The following is a 24,247-nucleotide window of genomic DNA, read 5'->3' as shown; positions in this document are numbered from 1 at the left end:
TTCCCTCTTCGAAAGGGAAACAAAACCCTCACGGGAGCAAATATGGAGAGAAAGTGTAGAGCAAAAACTGAAGGAAAGGCCATCCAAAGAATGTTCTCCATAGTGAATCTATCCCATATGCAGTCACCAAATCCAGACACTGTTATGGATTCCAAGAAGTACATGCTGACAGGAGCCTGATATATGTCCCCAATAGGGTCACCAAGGGAGGAGTCAGAGAAAGGACTGAAGGAGCTGAAGGGGTTTGCAACCCCATAGGAAGAACAATAATATCAACCAACCAGATCCCTAGAGCTCCCAGGGACTGAACCACCAACCAAGGAGTACACTTGGAGGGATCCATGACTCCAGCTGCATATATAGCAGAGGATGGCTTTGTGGGGCATCAGTGGGAGGAGAGGCTCTTGGTCCTGTGAAAGCTTGATGTCCCAGTGTAAGTGATGTCCAGTGATGTTCCTGGGTGGAGAAGCAGAGGCAGGAGTGGGTGGGTGGAGGAACACCCTCATAGAACAGGGGGAGGAGGGATGAGATTGGGGCTTGGGCGGGGGGGGGGGGGGTTGGGGGCGGGGGACCGGGAAAGGGGATAACAAGTGAAGTTAACTAAAGAAAATATCCAAGAAAAAGAAAAACAAAACAAAACAAAACAAAAGAATTGTTTGTGCTGCCAGGCAGTGGTGGCACTGGCCTTTAATCCCAGCACTGGGAAGGCAGAGGCAGGTAGATTTCTGAGTTCGAGGCTAGCCTGGTCTACAGAGTGAGTTCCAGGACAGCTAGGGCTATACAGAGAATCCCTGTCTGGAAAAAAGAAAAAGAGAAAAAAAGAAAAAAGAAAAAAAATGTTTTTGCTGTCCTGAGTTTTTTGTTTTTCCATATGAAATTGAGAATTGTTCTTCCTGTGTCTTTCAAGAAGTGTGCTAGAATTTTGATGGAGATTTCTTTAAAACTGTAGATTACTTTTGGCAGTATGATGGTTTGTATATGCGCATCCCAGGGAGTGGCACTATTTGGAGGTGTGGCCTTGTTGAAGCAGGTATGGCCTTGTTAGAGTCGGTGTGTCAATGTGGGCATGGGCTTTAAGACTGTACTCCTAGCTGTCTGGAATTGAGTCTTCCACCAGCAGCCTTCAGATGAAGATGTAGAACTCTCAGTTCTGCCTGCACCATGACTGCCTAGATGCTGCCATGCTCCTGCCTTTATGATAATGGACTGAACTTCTTAACCTGTAAACCAGCCCCTACAAAATGCTGTTTTTATAAGAACTGCCTTGATCATGGAATTTGTTTACAGCAGTAAAACCCTAACTAAGACAGGTAGGATGGTCATTTTTACTATGTTAATTCTACCAATACATGAGCATGGGAGATCTCTTCATATTCTGAGGTCTTCTTTGTTTTCTTTTTTGAGAGACTTGGAAGTTCTTGTCATATAGATCTTTCACTTGTTTGGTTAGAATTACCCCAAGATATTTTACATTATTTGCGACTATTGTGGAAGATGTTGTTTCTCTAATTTCATTCTCAGCAAGTTTATCATTTGTATAAAGGAGGGCTACTTATTTGTTTGATTAACAAGTTGTAATAAAGTTGTTTATCAGCTGTATAAGTTCTCTGGTAGAATTTTTGGTGTCACTTATGTATAATATAATATCATCTGCAAATAATGGTACCTGACTTCTTCTTTGCAAATTTGTATTCTCTTAATCTCCTTAAACACGTTACAGCAGGATTTGTGAAAGACAACTTTTCTCATCTCTAGGGATGCTCCTTAAAAAGGAGGGAGCATGGAGAAAAATGTTGTAAAATTTCCAGAAGATCCAAATGTTTATTGTAGTTTTTCCATCTCCCCTCTCTCTCTCTCTCTCTCTCTCTCTCTGATTTTCGAGACAAGGTTTCTCTGTATAGCTCTGGCTGTATTGGAACTCACTTTGTAGACCAGGCTGGCCTCGAACTCAGAAATCTGCCTGCCTCTGCCTCCTGAGTGCTGGGATTAAAGGCATGCGCCACCACGCCTAGCTTTCCATCATCTCTTAAATGAAGGGAACTAATGTACTTCTGGCCCTGGCTTCTCAGAAAGAATTAGGGGATCCCCTCCAGGCTGGGGATTGAACAGTTTCATACATGCTCAGGCAAACATCTACCTTTGGCCATCCCCAGTCATGACTTAATTATTGTCATAACTCACAGATTGCTAAACTAACATTAACTCATAGTCTTTTTGTTAAGGTGAAACTGTATTATTTAACAAGCAGTAAATAACACAGTGAAAATTGATAAACTTAGCAGTTTTACTTATATACAGCACATACATTTTTAAAGAAAATATCTTATAAATGTTATATGGAGGTTATCTCCCTATTTAGATTGATTTTTTTATATTATATATATGAATGTTTTACCTGCATGTACATATATGTACCACACACATGCCTGATGCCTGCAGAAGTTAGAAGAGTGCTGAGTCCCCTGTGACAGGAGTTGTGGAGGGTGCTAAACAACCGTGTGGGTGCTGTAAAACAAAACCTGAGTTCTTTGCAGGATCAACGAGTGCTCTTCACTGCTGTACCATCTGTCCAACCCCTATTTTGCTAATTCAAAAAGGGGTTGTTCTTATCCTTTTTATTGTATTATTTAGCTGGTAGTTAATATGATAAAGACCTTAATTATGTTAGTTTTACAATAATGCAATCACTTTCACATACGCTAATAAATTTAATAGATGTCATAGGATTTCTAGACACAGAATACTGCGGATGATCGTGTTTTAATCTCGTCTTATTAAAGGAAGTGGTCCTTGTTTGTGTACTGGAAAGAATACTAGGCTGGAGAGTCAGAAAGTTTGCATGCAACTGTCAGTCCCTTACCTGAGGAGGTCATCTGTGAAACACCTCTTTCTTAACCTGTGCGTCAGGTGCCATGCTGAGCACTCCATATGAGCCATCGTGATCAAGAGTTATAACAAGCGTATGAAGTACATAGAGATGCCCCATTTTGTTATGCTTTTATGAACTAAAGGCTTGTCAACCCTTGCCTCTAATAAAACCATTAGCACCATTTCCTCAATGACATGTTTTGTATGCAAAAGATGTTTTTATCTGGGCATTTCATTTTGATTTTGTTTTTGCATTTATATTTGTGTATATGTGCACATATGCACATGCCACAGTGCATATGTGGAGATCAGAGGACATGTTATAAGCATTGGTTTTCTCTTTTAAGCATGTGTATCCTGATCCTCAGTCATCAGGGTTGGTGGCAAGTGTCCTCACCCACTGAAATTTCTTAACAGCCTTAGTGAAACATTATGATCATTCTCAAAATGCTTCAATCTTTTAAATTATTGTTACATCTGTTATGGTGATCAGTGATCAATGATTGTATTGTTACTATTGTATTGAAATAATTAAATATCAGGGTTGAAGAAACAGGTATTAACAGGTGTAGCCTGCCCATGGTAGGTCTGAAGAAGCCATAAGAAATGGAATAGTGAAGTGTCTGTGTATAGCTGTGGCTCTAGACTTCTGTGACCTGGTAGACTTTTTATTTCCTAGAAACTAGATTGACCTTGGATTTTGCTAGAGGCTGTTAGAAACTAGGAAATGATTGAGGAGCTAGGCCAGCTCACCTGCGTCCTTATTCTAGGAGCATGTGTCTCTTCCTTTCTTAGTAAGTCAACAGCAGATAGTCCTGAGTCTATCTCAGGACTGCATTCTCCCTGTGCTTGCCTTCAAACAATGCTAGCTCTTTGATGTCTTAGTGGTTAAGTAGTGTGTCCAAAATTATCTAAACACTGAATTATGAACAAATGGCTTGCCCTGAATAGCAGGTAGAGTCTACATTCTGGTTATGTCATGCCTCTGACATGGTTTATCTGGGCCACGTCATCTTCCTAATCTGCATATATGAAATAGTTCAATAACAGAATCCAATTTTTACAGACTGATCCTGATGTTAAATGTGCATTCTAAATATCTTAAAGATTGCAAATTCATCACAACAGCCATACTTTCCGTATTTTAATTTGTTCTTATTGCCACCTCCTGAGACCCTAGAATGTTCTTCTGTTATGAAAAAAAAATCCAAAGGAAGGTACACAGTGCCTAGGAGATACACAGTTTATCTCAGGCATCATTACTTGATATTGCTACATCTTTACGCCTGAATACTCCTGAGCATATTTCATCCTTAGCCAATAAAAGCAGGGAAGGAAGAGCTGTATCACCAATAGTTACAGCAGTTATTTTAAGAACTAAAATCAAGAACTTGCAGCGCACACAAATGTTTAGTTTTATAAAGATCTCTTGAGCTTTATAAAGATCAACATCATACTGAGACCATAAAACCTTTGTTCTCTAAACTAAAAGAAAAGCCCAGGGGATTTAAACCATTTCTTGTTGAAAATGAACTAACATTAGGATATCTTTTTTTTTTTTCCTATTGAGTTCCTGCACCAATGGATGGATAGTGCATAGAGCAATAGTCAATCTGTTTTATATAAGCCACTTTATATGTGGGAATTTAAAACATTATAGAGGCTAGGGGCAGTATCTAACATAGACACAAAAGAGGAGGGTGACATCTCAGGTCCAGTTTCTGCTTCCATGGGTATGGTGCTTTTAATGTCATGTGACAAACTGAAATACTCAGAGCAACCTAACAATGTTACAGGGAAAGAAAAAGGAAAAAGGAAAAAGAAAAAAAAAAAAAAGAATTGGCTTTACTTGCTAAAATTTGTTTACCATATTCCAATGGGTTAAACATTCTTGTCTAAGCACAGGAAAAGAAAAATATGTTAATTAAATCTAAGTAATAAGGTATTTATAATATGGACATGTTTTATATTTTTAATGTTATTTTATGGTACCAAAGAAAGAACAGGGCTCAGCTATTTAAAAAAAAAAATAACACCATGGCAACCTGCACTGAAATGGTCTAGAATTCTCTAAACCATATTAACTGTCCTTAATATTATTTTAAAGTTCTCTGTAAGATAGTACATGAAGAAGAAAACAGAACTTCCTCTCCTAAATAACTTGATTTTACTAAGTACTCTAATCAAATGTGCTTTGAAATGATCCAGCTCTACTAGATGAGCTTAATGTAGCCACTCTCCCTGTATTTACTAAGGTAAGGCTTTTTGTAAATCCTGGTGATGCATGCTTGTGACTGCAGCACTTAAGAGGTGGAAACAAGAGAATCAGAAATTTAGCCTTAGCTTCATAGTCAGTTCCATGCCATCCGAGGCTAAATGCAGCCCTGTCACAGAACTAAGAAAAAAAAGATACAGTACCATGGGAACTGACATGGATAAGTCTCTGCAGCTGTTAACTTTGAAAAGAGAACACGGGGCTGGAGAGATGGCTCAGCGGCTAAGAGCACTGACTGCTCTTCCAGAGGTCCTGAGTTCAAATCCCAGCAACCACATGGTGGCTCACAACTCTCTGTAATGGGATCTGATGCCTTCTTCTGGTGTGTCTGAAGACAGCTGCAGTATACAAATGTACATACAATAAACAAATAATTCTTTAAAAAAAAAAAAGAAAAGAAAAGAAAAGAGAACACAACCACTAGACTTCTAGTTTCCAATATTAAGTCAAGAGAAACAGTTTTTTCAATTTTCCCTAAAATTATAGAATATTTTTAGAGTGGCAAATTCTGTGTTTTATTTCAACACATTTAGGGCTGTGCTGCCAGAAAACCTGGTAGCTGTCAATGCATAGATGGCCTCAGTATTGAACACTGACCTTTCTAAGAAATACCAAACACAACAATGATGGAGCAGATCTATAAAAGCCAACATACTAAATGAGTTCCGTGTATGTAAATGGGAGTGTCAACATACTCTGCTTGATGACAAACATCCAGCTCTGCTTGGCTTGCCTAATAGAACATTTGGTAAGAGCAAGTAAGTTCTGACAATATAAATTCTTATTAATTAGCACTTAATCAATAAAATGCAACATTAAGCATATCCTTAGACCTACATATTACAGTAGCTTATAAAACAATTGCTATGTTGCTTATTATATATCTTACATTTACATTTATACAGCATGCATCCTTGCTGTAAGAAAAAGCTGAAACTTCAATGATTACACAATTCTCCTTTCCCATCCTTGTGTAGATAAATTACTTTAAAGAGGTTACAAACATACATTCTCCAGGCATACTCCTTGTTTTCAAATGTCTAATTTATCCTTTCCTAAGTTTTCATCGCAATATACAAGTCTTCCAACAAAACTTATGCTTCCCAGGCATCCCACATGTCATGCATTCTTTGTCATTGTGTCATCTTGCCACATTATAATCATGTGTCTCTCCCATCAGACTAGAGTTCACTGGAGACAGGCAGTCTTCCTGATTGCCTTGTTTGCCTAACACAGAGTACAGAATAGGTATTTAATAACTCTTTTTTTAAAAAAGATTTCTTTATTACATTTATATGAGTACACTGTAGCTGTCTTCAGACACACCAGAAGAGGGCATCAGATTCTATTACAGATGGTTTTGAGTCACCATGTGGTTGCAGGGAATTGAACTCATGACATCTGGAAAAGCAGTCAGTGCTTTTAACCTCTGAGCCATCTCTCCAGCCCCTTTAATGACTCTTATTAAGCATTTGACACATCTTTTGTGGCTATTTTAAGATAAATTTTAACTGTAATAAAGATGATATACAAATTGTGATTTTTGGTTTTTACTTTCTTTCTGAGACTTCACTGCAACTCAATGAGATCCAACAATAAAAGATGTATGGAGCCAAACACTGGTAGGAAAGGGACAAATTTCAAGTCTTCCACAGCAGTTGCTAAGACTTCTCTGTGCCTCAGAAGCAAGTTTAATTTGTATTTCTGGCAAACAGATAAGAGCTTGACTTTGGGTGTGATAAGGATGAAAAAGAAGAGAGACATGAAAATAAAATTCAAACCAAAGTTGATGGGCTGTACAGATGGCTAACAACCTATAACTATTGACATCCTGGCAGGTTCTAGGATGCAAGAGAACACATTGGGTAAGGGGTATGAGAATGGGCAGAGGCATGGAAGCAGGTAGAGGTGATAGATCTGAACAATCAAGTGGACTCAGTGGGCATACATCTATCTAAAGCTTTCCTGCTAAGTCAGGGAGTAAAGAGGGAGATGAATTAAGCCAAAGGTCTCAGCAAAGTAAAAAGAACTCCCACTAAGAAGGATCATTGGCACCACAGAGTCCAGTTATAATTAACCTTGTTGTTACAGCTTAAAACAAAAGGTTCGATTTCAATTCCCAAAAATCTCACACTTCCGGTTTCAGAAAGCTTCTTACCTAAATGAATTCAATTTATCTGAAATTAAGTAGCATATATAAACTATGTCAATGGTGGTACCAGAGTGCACAATGCATGGTTCACAGATGCATCATTCATAGGTTTTATGTGAACATAAATAACTATGTGGGTAAATAGGCTATGAGATGAACAATACCCAAGACAGGTACAGATGAATTGATAGTGGAGGCTAAACAAAATTTATCTTAGAACTAGAACAGCAAGAGAGTATGTGACAGAAGTCATAGGAGGGTTTGGAGAAGCTCCTGTGCTCAGTTTTGTGATATAGGGGTTAATTCTAGACTCTGGAACTATGGGGTAAAGCCTAAAATGAAAAATAGGACCGTATTATTACAAATTAGAATGCCTGGTGAGAAAGCCAGGAGCTTTGATGGAAAAATCAACATGATTGTGGAAAATGCTTCAAGTTCTGTATTTTTTTTCTCTAGACAAATTCAATTAAATGTATTTAAACAAAAGTTATAAAAGAGTAATTAGGCCCTACAAGCTAATTATTTTCTTTTTTCGAATAAGTGAGTTGTAACAGAGGCAAGCAAGCATCCTTTTTATGGTTTTTGTTTATATGCTTCTTGATTTATATCCTAGGTCTAAAAGTAAGCTATAATATCCTAAGCTAAAATTATCTTGCTATAAATTTTTAGTATTTTTCTTTATAATTTCTGCCCAGGAGACCCAAGTTTCCCTGGAAATGAAGCACATGTTAACTGGGTATTTGCCTCAATGCTGGGCTTAAATTGTGTTTTCACTATTTCATGCATTTGGAGCTGACTATGACACATTTGGGGCAGAATGTGACATATTTAGCTTGACACATGTGGGGCTGAATGAATGATTGAAAATAAAAGTGTAAGTATGCACATAATGATTTTGTACAAACTATCTGTTAGGACATGAGATTCCTTTGTCTGCAAACTGTTTTCAGAGTGATTGATTGCCAAGGGGATGCGTCTGCTTGCACACAGGCACAGCCCTCGGAGAATCAGTCCAGTCTGACTCCAGTCTTTCTGGACCAAGAGCTGGATTGCGATTGCAGAGCCCACTGTCCTAAAACTACATGTTTTTGTGATAGAAGAACATTGTGTTCCTTCCTTTAGTGGAAAAGGGTCTCTAGCAAAGTTGGTCATAAAACACAAGTCTATAGATAACCTGTGGTTTCCATTGAGACAGTTACAGAATTAGTATCAGGGAAGGGGAAGGGATCATATCTTTATATATCTATTATACTGTTGTTTTCTTCCATATAGATTTTAAAATGATGTGTAAGAACATATTAAGCTGCTAACAAGAGAGTGGATACTTAAGAATGAAAATAAGGGAGGAGCACAAAATAGAGCTAGGAAGAAGTCCATAAAGATGCTTACCGTAGGACCTCTGCTATGGGTGGGCTTGCACTTGACTCTAAACTGGCTAATAGTCCTCCATCTGCTAATGGCATTAGCCTCAATTTGCTTAAGAGCATTTTTTTTGAGGAAAATGGAAAAGTCAGGGTAAAGGTTAAAAATACAAGAGTGTCTGGCCAACTCATTTTTTCATTTGGCTTCCTTCCTGTAGGAATAGATCTTAACATATCTGGGACAGAGAACATACTGAACTGTGTGTCCTTAATACAGCCCTCCTCAGTACACTTCTGGGACAGGATGTTCAGAGATATCCAAAGGTATTGAATTCGAAATCTAGGCTGGCTGGACTGGCCATCAGCAGAACCCCGAAGCTCTCTGAAGCTGTTCTGTCTCTTCTTCTACAGTGTCTCCCCTTCTATAGTCAGACAGCTCAGGAGCTTTGTCTGTTCTTGCTGTCTCCATTTCTTGCTCCACCATCACCCCTCAAACAGTTCTAACCTGGTTTCCACTCAAACCGCATCAGTAATGCTGTCTTGCGAAGGTTCACAAACCACTCTTCAGTTTACTTTTTACTTGGTCCCAGCAGCATTTGGAAGTTCCTTTACCTGTATGTTTCTGCTTCTATTCAGTTGACTCAACGATGCTGGAGTTCCTTCAGATATGAGGAGCTGGCTCCGGCAAAATTAGAGAGTAAAAACTGAACACTAGTAACAAACAAAAGACATCTACTACTTCTGAATCCCATAGCATATGGTTTTATTGAACAACAGTAGCACGGTATGTTTACCTCCTCAACTTCCAGTCCAAACTCCTTTTGCTGTTCTTTTATTTCAGACCCAACAAAGTTAGGAGCTACATTTCCCTGAATTGCCTTGGACTTAAGATTTCAAATGTAATTTAGGCTTTTACAGTCAGTGATATCTACATGAATTTTGAACTTTGACCTGAATTATCCCAGGATAGTTTCCCAGACTTACTAATTTGAAGATGCTGGGTGACAGGACAGTCTACGCTACAGCTGAGAAGTGCTTCTGCCAAGACTAGGGGGCCTTGGGGATGGAATTTCCCTAGAAGTACATAACTCTGGAGATCCCAGAGCTTTCTAAATGAGAAAAGGCAGTGGACACTTGACTTCAGTAACACTTATTAAGAGCCTACTATGTGACCTAGATGTTCGATTAAGTGATTCACAACCAAACACGGTCTTCAGCCTTTCCATGATCTCTGTGATGACAGTAGTAGGACTCTCTTTTTAAAGATGAAGAATCTAGTTTCAGGTTAATTGTGCATGATTTGGGGTTTCCTGGACAAATTTTTTGGCATGTTATCAAAATACTATTTAAAAATTTATTTTTATAATAAAATATTTATTCACATATAACTGAATAAAGAGGCCTGTTTGATAAGCAAGAATAACACAAATGTTATGCACTGTCTTTCCACTATGAATGCTAGCTCAAAAGGTTGAGATTGGCAAGTACCACATTAGCTTCTAATTCATTTGCTGTCTTTTCTTACTGTCTGCTTTTTCACTTCAGAGATATCTGAAAGGATAATTCCACTTGAGTTCCAGGAAATAGAACTGCTATGAATTATTGCTAATGTTAGCTTTCTAGTGCTTTAATTTCATCTCCTTGTTTCAGTCAAGGGTAGTAGTTAGATAGCAGTTTTCACATCACCTAGGAACTCACACACTCCTACTTTCTGCAGGTAATACTCACTTGAAACACAGGGGAGGCAGTGTTGCTGGTGCTGTTTCCGTATGTGATTTCTCCATAGACTTTACTTTCTGTAACTTTGCTCAATGGTAGGTTAATAGGGCAGTTTTCAACCTGAGTTTACAGCATGAAATGTCCTGAGTTCCTTTAATTATAGATTGGTTTTCTGTACACACACACACACACCACACACACACACACACACACACACACACACACACACACACATTATCCTGTTTCAAAGACAAAAACTGTGCTATAAATCATAGAGCTTTCTTATAAAATATTGGTTTTGGGGGGTTTTTTATTTGGTTCTTTTTTACATTTTCTTATTAGATATTTTCTCCATTTACATTTCAAATGCTATCCAGAAAGTCCCCTATACCCTCCCCCAAGCTCTGCTCCCAAAGCCACCCACTCCCACTTCCTGGCCCTGGCATTCCCCTGTTCTGGGGCATATAATCTTCACAAGACCAAGAGCCTCTCTTCCCTTTGATGGCCTGATAGGGATGCTACATATTCACCTAGAGACACAAGCTCTGGGGGGTACTGGTTAGTTCATATTGTTGTTCCTCCTATAGAGTTGCAGACCCCTCTAGCTCCTTGAGTACTTTCTTTAGCTCCTTCATTGTGGGCCCTGTATTCCATTTAATAGATAACTGTAAGCATCCACTTCTGTATTTGCCAGGCACTGGCATATCCTCATATGAGACAGCTATATCAGGGTCCTGTCAGCAAAATCTTGCTGGCATATGCAATAGTGTCTGGGTTTGGTGGTTGTTTATGGGATGGATCCCCAGGTGAGGCAGTCTCTGGATGGTCATTCCTTCCATATCAGCTCCAAACTTTGTCACTATAACTCCTTCCATAGGTATTTTGTTCCCCATTCTAAGAAGGAACAAAGTATCCACACTTTGGTCTTCCTTCTTGAGTTTCATGTGTTTTGCAAATTGTATCTTGGGTATTCTAAGTTTCTGGGCTAATACCCACTTATCACTGAGTACATACCATGTGTGTTCTTTTGTGATTGGGTTACCTCACTCAGGATTCTATCCTCCAGATCCATCCATTTGCCTAAGAATTTATAAATTCATTGTTTTTCATAGCTGAGTAGTACTCCATTGTGTAAATGTAGCATATTTTCTGTAGCTTCTGGCTATTATAAATAAGGCTGCTATGAACATAGTGGAGCATGTGTCCTTATTACAAGTTGGAACATTTTCTAAACAGCCCCACATCCCCTCAAGAAATAGAAGCAGTAATTAAGGGGCTGGTGAGATGGCTCAGTGGGTAAGAGCACGCGACTGCTCTTCCGAAGGTCAAGAGTTCAAATCCCAGCAACCACATGGTAGCTCACAACCATCTGATCACGAGATCTGACTCCCTCTTCTGGAGTGTCTGAAGACAGCTACAGTGTACTTATATATAATAAATAAATAACTAACTCTTTAAAAAAAAAAAAAAGAAGAAGCAGTAATTAATAGTCTCCCAAGCAAAAAAAGCCCAGGACCAGATGGGTTTAGTATAGAGTTCTATCAGACCTTCAAAGAAGACCTAATTCTGCTGCTGAGGCTGAGGCCGCCTCCCAAGCCAGGCAGACTCATCAGATCCTTCTACAAAAGGCTATACTCAACAAAACTGGAAAACCTGGACGAAATGGACAAATTTCTGGACAGATACCAGGTACCAAAGTTGAATCAGGATCAAGTTAACCTTCTAAACAGTCCCATATCCCCTAAAGAAATAGAAGCAGTTATAAATAGTCTCCCAGCCAAAAAAAGCCCAGGACCAGACGGGTTTAGTGCAGAGTTCTACCAGACCTTCAAAGAAGATCTAATTCCAGTTCTGCATAAACGATTCCACAAAATAGAAGTAGATGGAACTCTACTCAACTCATTCTATGAAGCCACACTTACTCTGATACCTAAACCACAGAAAGATCCAACAAAGATAGAGAACTTCAGACCAATTTCCCTTATGAATATAGACGCAAAAATCCTCAATAAAATTCTCGCTAACCGAATCCAAGAACACATTAAAGCAATCATCCATCCTGACCAAGTAGGTTTTATTCCAGGGATGCAGGGATGGTTTAATATACGAAAATCCATCAATGTAATCCATTATATAAACAAACTCAAAGACAAAAACCACATGATCATCTCGTTAGATGCAGAAAAAGCATTTGACAAGATCCAACACCCATTCATGATAAAAGTTCTGGAAAGATCAGGAATTCAAGGCCCATACCTAAACATGATAAAAGCAATCTACAGCAAACCAGTAGCCAACATCAAAGTAAATGGAGAGAAGCTGGAAGCAATCCCACTAAAATCAGGGACTAGACAAGGCTGCCCACTTTCTCCCTACCTTTTCAACATAGTACTTGAAGTATTAGTCAGAGCAATTCGACAACAAAAGGAGATCAAGGGGATACAAATTGGAAAAGAGGAAGTCAAAATATCACTTTTTGCAGATGATATGATAGTATATATAAGTGACCCCAAAAATTCCACCAGAGAACTCCTAAACCTGATAAAAAGCTTCGGTGAAGTAGCTGGATATAAAATTAACTCAAACAAGTCAATGGCCTTTCTCTATACAAAGAATAAACAGGCTGAGAAAGAAATTAGGGAAACAACACCCTTCTCAATAGTCACAAATAATATAAAATATCTCGGCGTGACTCTAACTAAGGAAGTGAATGATCTGTATGATAAAAACTTCAAGTCTCTGAAGAAAGAAATTAAAGAAGATCTCAGAAGATGGAAGGATCTCCCATGCTCATGGATTGGCAGGATCAACATTGTAAAAATGGCTATCTTGCCAAAAGCAATCTACAGATTCAATGCAATTCCCATCAAAATTCCAACTCAATTCTTCAAGGAATTAGAAGGAGCAATTTGCAAATTCATCTGGAATAACAAAAAACCTAGGATAGCAAAAACTCTTTTCAAGGATAAAAGAACCTCTGGTGGAATCACCATGCCTGACCTAAAGCTTTACTACAGAGCAATTGTGATAAAAACTGCATGGTACTGGTATAGAGACAGACAAGTAGACCAATGGAATAGAATTGAAGGCCCAGAAATGAACCCACACACCTATGGTCACTTGATCTTTGACAAGGGAGCTAAAACCATCCAGTGGAAGAAAGACAGCATTTTCAACAATTGGTGCTGGCACAACTGGTTGTTATCATGTAGAAGAATGCGAATCGATCCATACTTATCTCCTTGTACTAAGGTCAAATCTAAGTGGATCAAGGAACTCCACTTAAAACCAGAGACACTGAAACTTATAGAGGAGAAAGTGGGGAAAACCCTTTAAGATATGGGCACAGGGGAAAAATTCCTGAACAGAACAGCAATGGCTTGTGCTGTAAGATCGAGAATTGACAAATGGGACCTAATGAAACTCCAAAGTTTCTGCAAGGCAAAAGACACCGTCAATAAGACAAAAAGACCACCAACAGATTGGGAAAGGATCTTTATCTATCCTAAATCAGATAGGGGACTAATATCCAACATATATAAAGAACTCAAGAAGGTGGACTTCAGAAAATCAAATAACCCCATTAAAAAATGGGGCTCAGAACTGAACAAAGAATTCTCACCTGAGGAATACCGAATGGCAGAGAAGCACCTGAAAAAATGTTCAACATCCTTAATCATCAGGGAAATGCAAATCAAAACAACCCTGAGATTCCACCTCACACCAGTCAGAATGGCTAAGATCAAAAATTCAGGTGACAGCAGATGCTGGCGAGGATGTGGAGAAAGAGGAACACTCCTCCATTGTTGGTGGGATTGCAGGCTTGTACAACCACTCTGGAAATCCGTCTGGCGGTTCCTCAGAAAATTGGACATAGTACTACCAGAGGATCCAGCAATACCTCTCCTGGGCATATATCCAGAATATGCCCCAACTGGTAAGAAGGACACATGCTCCACTATGTTCATAGCAGCCTTATTTATAATAGCCAGAAGCTGGAAAGAACCCAGATGCCCCTCAACAGAGGAATGAATATAGAAAATGTGGTACATCTAGACAATGGAGTACTACTCAGCTATTAAAAAGAATGAATTTATGAAATTCCTAGCCAAATTGGTGGACCTGGAGGGCATCATCCTGAGTGAGGTAACACATTCACAAAGGAACTCACACAATATGTACTCACTGATAAGTGGATATTAGCCCAAAACCTAGGATACCCAAGATATAAGATACAATTTCCTAAACACATGAAACTCAAGAAAAATGAAGACTGAAGTGTGGACACTATGCCCCTCCTTAGAAGTGGGAACAAAACACCCTTGGAAGGAGTTACAGAGACAAAGTTTGGAGCTGAGATGAAAGGATGGACCATGTAGAGACTGCCATATCCAGGGATCCACCCCATAATCAGCATCCAAACGCTGACACCATTGCATACACTAGCAAGATTTTGCTGAAAGGACCCAGATGTAGCTGTCTCTTGTGAGACTATGCCGGGGCCTAGCAAACACAGAAGTGGATGCTCACAGTCAGCTAATGGATGGATCACAGGGCTCCCAATGGAGGAGCTAGAGAAAGTACCCAAGGAGCTAAAGGGATCTGCAACCCTATAGGTGGAACAACATTATGAACTAACCAGTACCCCGGAACTCTTGACTCTAGCTGCATATGTATCAAAAGATGGCCTAGTCGGCCATCACTGGAAAGAGAGGCCCATTGGACACGCAAACTTTATATGCCCCAGTACAGGGGAACGCCAGGGCCAAAAAGGGGGAGTGGGTGGGTAGGGGATTGGGGGTGGGTGGGTATGGGGGACTTTTGGTATAGCATTGGAAATGTAAATGAGCTAAATACCTAATAAAAAATTTAAAAAAAAAACTATTGGCTCAACTGAAAAAAAAAAAAAAGAAGACCTAATTCCAACTCTCCTCAAAATAAAAACAGAAGGTACTCTACCCAATTCATTCTATGAAGCCACAATTACTCTGATACCTAAACCACATAAAGACCCAACAAAGAAAGAGAACTTCAGACTAATTTCCCTTATGAATATTGATGCAAAATACTCAATAAAATCCTGAGAAACTTAATCCAAGATCACATCAAAACAATCATCCATCATGATCAATTAGGTTTCATCCCAGGGATGCAGAGAAGGTTTAATATACGGAAACTTGTCAACGTAATCCACTATATAAACAAACTCAAAGACAAAAACCATATGATCATCTCGTTAGATGCTGAGAAAGCAAAATCAAACACCTCTTCATGATATAAGTCTTGGAAAGATCAGGAATTCAAGGCACATACCTAAACATAATAAAAGCAGTATACAGCAAGCCAGTAGCCAACATCAAATTAAATGGAGAAAAGCTTGAAGCAATCCCACTAAAATCAGGGACTAAACAATCCTGCCCACTTTCTCCCTACCTATTCAATATAGTACTTGAAGTTCTAGCCACAGCAATTAGACAACAAAAGGAGATCAAAGGAATACAATTTGGAAAGGAAGAAGTCAAAATATCACTATTTGCAGGTGATATGATAGTATATATAAGTGACCCTAAAAATTCGACCAGAGAACTCCTAAACCTGATAAACAGCTTCGGTGAAGTAGCTGGATATAAAATTAATTCAAACAAATTAGTGACCTTTCTCTACAAAATGGATAAACAAGCTGAGAAAGAAATTAGGGAAACAACACCCTTTACAATAATCACAAATAATATAAAATACCTGGGTGTGACTCTAACTAAGGAAGTGAAAGATCTGTATGATAAGAACTTCAAGTCTCTGAAGAAAGGAATCAAAGAACATCTCAGAAAATGGAAAGATCTCCCATGCTCATGGATTGGCAGGATTAATACAGTAAAAATGGCTATCTTGCCAAAAGCAATCTACAGATTCAATGCAATCCCCATCAAAATTCCAACCTCTAGTTGGAATAAAAGAACCTCTAGTGGAATTACCATGCCTGACTTCAAGCTGTACTACAGAGCAATTGTGATAAAAAAAAAAAAGAAAGAAAGAAAGAAAAGAAAAAACCGGTATAGCAATAGACAGGTAGACCAATGGAATAGAATTGAAGACCCAGAAATGAACCCACACACCTATTGTCACTTGATCTTTGACAAGGGAGCTAAAACCATCCAGTGGTAAAAAGACAGCATTTTCAACAAATGGTGCTGGCACAACTAGCGGTCATCATGTAGAAGATTGTGAATTGATCCATTCTTATCTCCTTGTACTAAGGTCAAGTCTAAGTGGATCAAAGAACTCCACATAAAACCGGAGACACTGAAAATTATAGAGGAGAAACTAGGGAAAATCCTCGAAGATATGGGCACAGGAGAAAAATTACTAAACAGAACAGCAATGGATTGTGCTGTAAGATTGGGAAAGGACAAATGGGACCTCATAAAATTATAAAGCTTCTGTAAGGCAAAAGACACCGTCAATAAGACAAAAAGGCCACCAACAGATTGGGAAAGGATCTTAACCAATCCTAAATCCAATAAAGGACTATTATCCAATATATATAAAGAACTCAAGAAGTTGGACTCCAGAAAATCATATAACCCTATTTAAAAATGGGGTACAGAGCTAAACAAAGAATTCTCAACTAAGAAATAAAATATTATAAAAAGAGATCTTGTCCAGTAAAAGGCTTGAAAACCCTCAATTGGTACAATAAATAGTGAGCGGGTGTTTGTCTATCTTTTGAAGTACTAAGGAAAATACACTAAGACTTTTATATATCTCATTAACAACCACATGCTATTCTTAGAAGATAGCAGCATATCTGTGACTGGGCTTGCAGGATGAACTTGCTACCCTTGCCATGTTGTGAGAATGGCACCAAGTAAAGCCAGTCACTGTGTTTATTTCTGTTCTACATAAACTCACTCACAAGAAATGAAGGAAAATTGGAGGAGCTGTTAAAAATAAATGAACTAATTGCAATGAATCACCTTGTTTCACAGGCATAGGTGGGAGCAGGGGGTGGGGTAGAGGGGTCATTAGTCAGTCCCAAGGCCTCCAGCAACCTTTGAGAGGACAACTATGCCCATTACTTATGTTATTTCATAGAAGAATACCATGGGCAAAAGTTCTTTTTAGCTTTCAAACTATATTTTAAAGCTTTTGTTTCATGTGATATAAAATCAAATTTGAGTCAATACTCAGGGTTTCTTTCTGCATGTGGATGTTACAGGACCTAGAATACCCAGTCAGGCATGAGATCTATAGACCTGAGGAAGACATAGACCCATTCCTTCAATGTTATATCTAGTAATGATATCAAAATCCAGTAACAAGACCGAGTCTGTCTTAGACCATGCATACTAGTGTCAAGGAGGCACATCATCAAGAACACATAAGCAATTATATAGCAAGGCCCTTTCACACTGACCCTGGGAAGTCAGTAGCCTAAGCTTATTTTCAAAGACTACAGATGGCTGCTTTGCTGCTGCCAAGTCCATGAATGAGTGGCGCTTACTGTATCTGACGGCTAAATATCCACCATCTGCCACAAAGAATTACAGAGAATGTTCCAGAAACTGCAATGTGGCTGAGGGTTGGTGACTGCCTGAATAGTAATGCAAACACACACACACACATACAAATACACGGACACACACATATACATACACACACAAATATATACAAACACACCCATGCATGAATACACAATATAATAATAATAATAATAATAATAATAATAATAATAATAATAAAAACAATAATAATACGTAGCATTATATATAGTATTATAGTATAGTATAATGTATTAGACAAAGAGCTCTTTCCCTAGTCATTTGATATTCACCAACACTGTGTTTTACTTATTCATAATGCAAAGATGGCCTGAAGTTGCTTGGAAGTCATTCATGCAAGATCACTGTGATTTTCCTTCCCTAAAAATTCTTCTCACATCTATAATCCTCATCAAACATGTAAGAAATACATATATAATGAAAATACTCCTTCTGTTGCTACTGTGTCATTGTTAAAGCCAATGTGGTTTTGGTAAAGAAATAAAAAGAAACAAAAATTATTTTCATTAAAAAATCTCTACACAAAACACTTAAAATACATTGCATTGGAATGGCTATCAAATAATATCATTCTGTCAATAGATTTTTCTGATTTACATTCTTTTTTCATTTTTATTACTTGGATTTTAGACTTTCTAAAGAGCCTATCAAAGGTAATGTTTCCTCTCTCTCTCTCTCTCTCTCTCTCTCTCTCTCTCTCTCTCTGTGTGTGTGCCTTTTTCTTTTAATTTATTTCCTCCTTCGACATTCCCTTCTTCCTTCTGTGCCCCGTTACCCAGAAAGGCCAGAACTAGGCACTTAAACAAGAGACCTCAAAAAGCCAAAGCAAGCCAACCCAAGATTAGCAGGCTTCCGCCAACAGGCCTGACAGTCTAGATGCTAGTGTCTTCACTCAGAGCCTGGTAGTAAAAGGTGGTGCCAAATAAGGTAGTTACAGACGCTGACCTCGGAACCCCATCCCCAGATGATCTATCTATAATGCAATCTGTACACCTAAGGCCCAGGGGGCATCGCAGAAGAAACAAAGACTGTAAGGCCAGAGGACCAGGTCAAGTGTCCACAATACTCAAATGCACAAATTAAATCATAGGTCTTGCTAATACATTAGGATTAACAACTTCTCTGAATAAGCAGAAAAATGTTTTCAGAACAATTAGGTTATTTCATGCAGTGCAGTAACTTTGCTAATGTATATGGTAAGAACAGTATTAGATATGAAAGAAAGATCATATAATTTTATTTGATGTTTTACAGAAATTGTCTTTTCTTTTTCATAATGTTTTCTCTATATATAGCATGTGTACATACACATACATACATAACATACATACATACACACACACATATATAATACACATATAAGTCTACCATATACTTGGTAATGAAAAGAATAGTGAATTGCTGAATGAATGAATGAATGAATGGTGAATTATTTTTTATTACTGACCACTTTATAAAAGTATTTTGAAAATTAAGAGCAAGGTAATACTGACCTTGAAGAGTTTGTTTGTTTGGTTGATTGGCTGTTTTTGTTGCTGTTGTTGGGGATTTGGGTAGGGAGAATAACCCTAACATGAACTAAGTTGCTTAAATTATTTCCTTTCTTTGTCTATGTGCAACTATGTATTATACTATTAATACTATATTCTTACAACAGCATATACAATGTAAGCAAATTTATTTGTTTATTTTAATTAAGTTTGGTATAATGAGTAATGTATTTCATTGTAACATTTTCATCAGCATGTAAGACAAATTATAAAACATTTTATGCAAAAGTTACATTGCAAATGTGAACTTCCTTATGGCACATTTTATTAACTCTGTGTGTACTCTGTATACTCATTTCTATTTGTTTCTGTTTATAGGAAGTCCTGGCTGAGCAAGGTTGGGAGTCCTAGTTCTCGCATCGACCGGGCCGACTTTTCTAACGAAAAAACAATCTCTAAATTGGAATACTCTGATTTTAGTATTCGATATTAATGGAAGAAAAATATCAATTGCACTGCTTATGTTATAGAAAATAAAACATTCTTAGATTCATAATAGTAGGAGAGTTAAAAATGGAAAGTGTCTCTTCTGGAATTATACATTACTGAAATGTCTGAAACTGAAAACATTTACTCACCTATGTTTTAGCAAGCAGAAACTAAATATTATAAAATAAAATGTCATTATAAATTATCTGATATGAACATTCAAGTACAATGTTGTTTTATGGAGTCATTCATATAAAAATATTATAGTATATATGTTATTTTATATTACAGTATATATGTTATTTTGGCTAGACATAAAATAAAATTAACTAAAATTACCTTTGTGTACTGTTGCCTAATAGGCTGACTTTTAATGTCTTCTAAATAATAATTTACTATTAAGGTTGAGTATTAGCCGTGCAGTGGTGGTGCATGTCTTTAATCCCAGCAATTGAGAGGCAGAGGCAGGCAGACTTCTGAGTTTGAGGCCAGCTTGGTCTACAGAGTGAGTTCTAAGACAGCCAAGGCTACACAGAGAAACCCTGTCTTGAAAAACAAAAAACAAAACAAAACAAAATGGTTGAGTGATTAGTCCTAAAAACAGTTAAAATAAAATTGTATGATAATCACCATAACCAGAAAGTAATAGCAATAGAGAGTTAGTATGCAAAACTGTGCTTAAACTCGAGCCTGATTTAGTACAAAGTTTGACTTGGTATCCTTGACTTCATTGTTCTGTGGTATTGATAGGCAAGCTTGGTGATAGCAGCTAGAAGAGCTAGTTTCAGTATAACAAGCTTTGAATCTTTTAATCTACTCCCTTCAGTTATTACCCTATGACTAAAAACACTAAGAGTATAAATAAGTCACCTAAACTTAGACTATCATTTGGGGATCTTCAAATGAAAAACAGGCAATATTGTACAAGGAATTATAATATTGAATAGGAAAGGCCTTTAATGGAAAATACAGCATGGTTTCACTTGCACATATATTATATATATATACTCCACTGACTTCTGTTGTGGGAAATATTGAAAAGAATAGCAAGTTCCCACATACACTGGGCACCAGCAGGCTACATGGTTCCAGCTGGGTATTCTCATCTCAGCAGACTTTCTGCCCAGAGCTCCAAAATCTCTCCACCCAGCTCACTAAGTTCCCATTGGTGGGTCACTACCATGTCTGACCCATGTTTCAAAACCCCCATGGCCTTTGTGATGCACATCTGGAAAACCCACACTTTGTGGCCGTACCTTTCTCTCTTGAACCCAGTTGAACCACCCACGTGAAGGAAAACACCACACAAACTTAGTTCAGAAACAATGGTAACTCAATCGCTGTGTACAATAACTAGAATCCTAATCTTGTAAGCCATATTGAATCTAAATCCTCTGCTGGTGAATTTAGCAGATTTGCCATAAGCCAACGAAACAGGCAGGGAGATACTAGTAGCTACATTTTGTCCTCTCACTATCTAAGTTCAATAGGACCCTATCTCTTTCTTCCTTCCTCTCTTCCTCTCTACTCCCCCAGTGATTGAATCCTTTATTCATTAGGGGATGGTTCACAAGGAGTCACCTGAGTATGTGACTCATTACTCATTCCAGACAACCCCTCCTAGGAAAGCAGAATTAATATCAAAATACAACAACACTGAGCCACCCACAACAGATTCTTATTTTAAATTTTATTTATTATTATTGTGTATATACATGTATGGTTATGTGTGATTACAAAAATGCATCATGATTTGTGTGTAGAGGTCATAAGTCATTTCTTTCCTATCTTGTATCTTGTTTCCTTGAGTCCCAGGCATCAAGTACCTTTATCTTCATAGACCTGATTTTCACATTTTTTTTATAACAATGGAACCCTCCTCTAAAACACAGCTTTACATAGAACTGAATACATAAAAGAAGTTGGTTGTTTGTTGTTTTGTTTTGTTTTAACACAACTGGTGTGACTGAACTGGAATGGAGAGGTCCCTCATACTTAGTCTCTCCTTCCTTGTATTTTGGTCTACTTCAAATCCCTTGGGAAAACAAGTTGAAAATGACCATCCTAGTACATCTTGAAGGCATAACAAATTGTAGGTAGAAGGTTTCATGGTTGGGTTGATGTACCAGTCCCACCATTGAAAACTTTGCCTGGTTACAGAAGATGGAAGTGGTAGTGTAGAATGTGGGAGAGTGGCAAACCAATAATGGGTACAACTTGAGGCCCCCACTAGCAACAAGTGGGAGCTTATGACAGACACTCCATGGACTGCTAGGAACCAGAGGCTGCAGAGACCAGAGACCCAAGAGAGACCCAAACACAACTGATGGGAAGAAAAATAAGGCAATGAAATAATTCCTAATGATATTCTGCTACACCTGTGCCTAGCTCAATTGTCATCAAAAGGGTTTCATCTAGAACTGATGAGAGCAGATACAGAGACCTGTAGCCAAACACTAGGCAGAGCCAGGGGAATCCCAAAGGAGTACAGGAGGAAGGACTGTAGGAGCCAGAGAGTTCAATGATAACAGGAGGACAAGACCTACAGAATCAACTATGCACTACTCAAAGGGGCTCACAGAGACTGAAGCAGCAATCATGGAGCCGGTATGTCATGGTTGTGTAGCTTGGTGATCTCATGGGACTCCTAACACTGAGAGTGGGAAGTGTTTCTGACTCCCTTTTTTTTCTTGGGACCCTTTTCTTCCTATTGATTGCCTCATACAGCCTTGATATGAGAGTTCCTAGTCTTATTGTAACTTGTTATGCCATACTCAGTTGATATCCCTGAGAGACCTGCCCTTTTCTGAAGAGAAATGGAGGAGGAGTAGATCTAGGGGAGATTATAGGTGGAGGAGGGACTGAAAGGAATGGAGGGAGGGGAAACTGAAGGGGATATAATATATTATAGAAGAATAAATTTAAAAATAAAGTAAACTTCCATTTCATTTTTTAAAAAAAGAGAAGAAAAAGACATAGAGAAAGAAAACTACCATCAACTACCACCCTATCTGTGAAGCAAATTCTACTGCTATATATGGCCCAAGGCATGACCTGTACCTACAAATCTGTATTCAGGCCTCTCCCCTACCTGCTGCATGGTATGAATTGAAAGAAGGAAGTAGGCCTGGCAGTGGTGGCGCACGCCTTTAATCCCAGCACTAGGGAGGCAGAGACAGGCAGATTTCTGAGTTCGAGGCCAGCCTGGTCTACAAAGTGAGTTCCAGGACAGCCAGAGCTATACAGAGAAACCCTGTCTCGAAAAAAACAAAAAAACAAAAAACAAAAACAAGGGGCACAAAATATACTTGTTTTCCATAAACTCATCTAGGGTATAGCGTGGCCAGGCAACCGGGCCTATATATTAGGTAGTCTATAGTCTATATTGTCATGGAGGACAAACATAGCATTGATGTATGTCTCTGTCTTAAGTCAATAGGAGCTCAAGAACACTCTTACCCATCTCTACTAATGGCCTTCTATAGCACACTCTTTCCCATTTAGACCAAAGTCACAAAGGACACATGAATATGCACTCAATACATTTTGTATTGATGAATAACTGCCATGGTAAAATAGCTAAGCCTGCTGAAAGTGATCTTGTATGAAAGCAACCAATCTGTTTAAGATATAAGTTTGAAAAGTTAAAAGCAATGAGATTATAATTAATGGCCCAAGCAATGTAGAAATTAAAGTTGTAAGCCATGGGAAAGTGGTGAATCAGGATTCAAACCATCCCTGATTCTGTTCTTTTTCTCTTTTCCTTTTGGCTAGTCCTTCTCAAACTTCAGCCATAAAATGCTTTACTATTCCTGAATGATCAATTTAAAGGTAACATTCTTCATGAAGGACATTCTTCATAGTCCTCTCTGTTGAAGGAATAAAAGATCAAGTCCTCTCCTGTTTTGAAGAACTACCTCAGACAAGGAGGTTAGAGATTCTTGCAAATGGGAAATAGAGGTTTCTATCTTTTCTGTATCTGTATCTATTGCTGTTCTAAGGAGCTCATAATTTTTTACTTGCAAAACCAGGGCAGAAGTGTCAGTAGCTACTCCTCCCACACTCAGAGAGTTCCTTGGCACCCAAATTTTAAAAATTTAAAAATAAAAGACATGATTTAAATAATGTGGTGTATGGGGATATAATCCCCCCTTTTTTGTTTTTTTTTATGAAGATATTGTTTTAAAGTTCCATGGACCTGTTCCATAATACCTTGTCCTTTAGGATAATAAGGAAATATGAATAACATCCATTTGCCATAATTGATTAGGTATGAATCCTCAAAAATTAACACCATTATGTGGTACATGAAGAAATTGAGGACACTGAGAACA

At 38.2% G+C, this 24,247-nt stretch overlaps 1 protein-coding gene across 1 annotated transcript in view; it reads left to right on the top strand.

Annotated features, from left to right (window-relative positions):
* The window catches only part of Acyp2 (acylphosphatase 2, muscle type), a 143,617-nt gene extending 123,367 nt beyond the window's left edge, over positions 1–20,250 (top strand). Inside the window, exon 4 of the mRNA NM_029344.3 lies at positions 19,803–20,250. Coding sequence (NP_083620.1) covers positions 19,803–19,917 — 115 coding nt within the window. The 3' untranslated portion in view covers positions 19,918–20,250. The remainder of the gene's footprint in view (positions 1–19,802) is intronic.
* The last annotated feature ends 3,997 nt before the right edge of the window (positions 20,251–24,247 follow it).

This window comes from Mus musculus, chromosome 11 (assembly GCF_000001635.26).
Source record: "Mus musculus strain C57BL/6J chromosome 11, GRCm38.p6 C57BL/6J".
Lineage (NCBI taxonomy): Eukaryota > Metazoa > Chordata > Mammalia > Rodentia > Muridae > Mus > Mus musculus.
The sequence above is the reverse complement of the archived record's forward strand: the minus strand, read 5'-3'. Positions and strand labels throughout refer to the sequence as shown.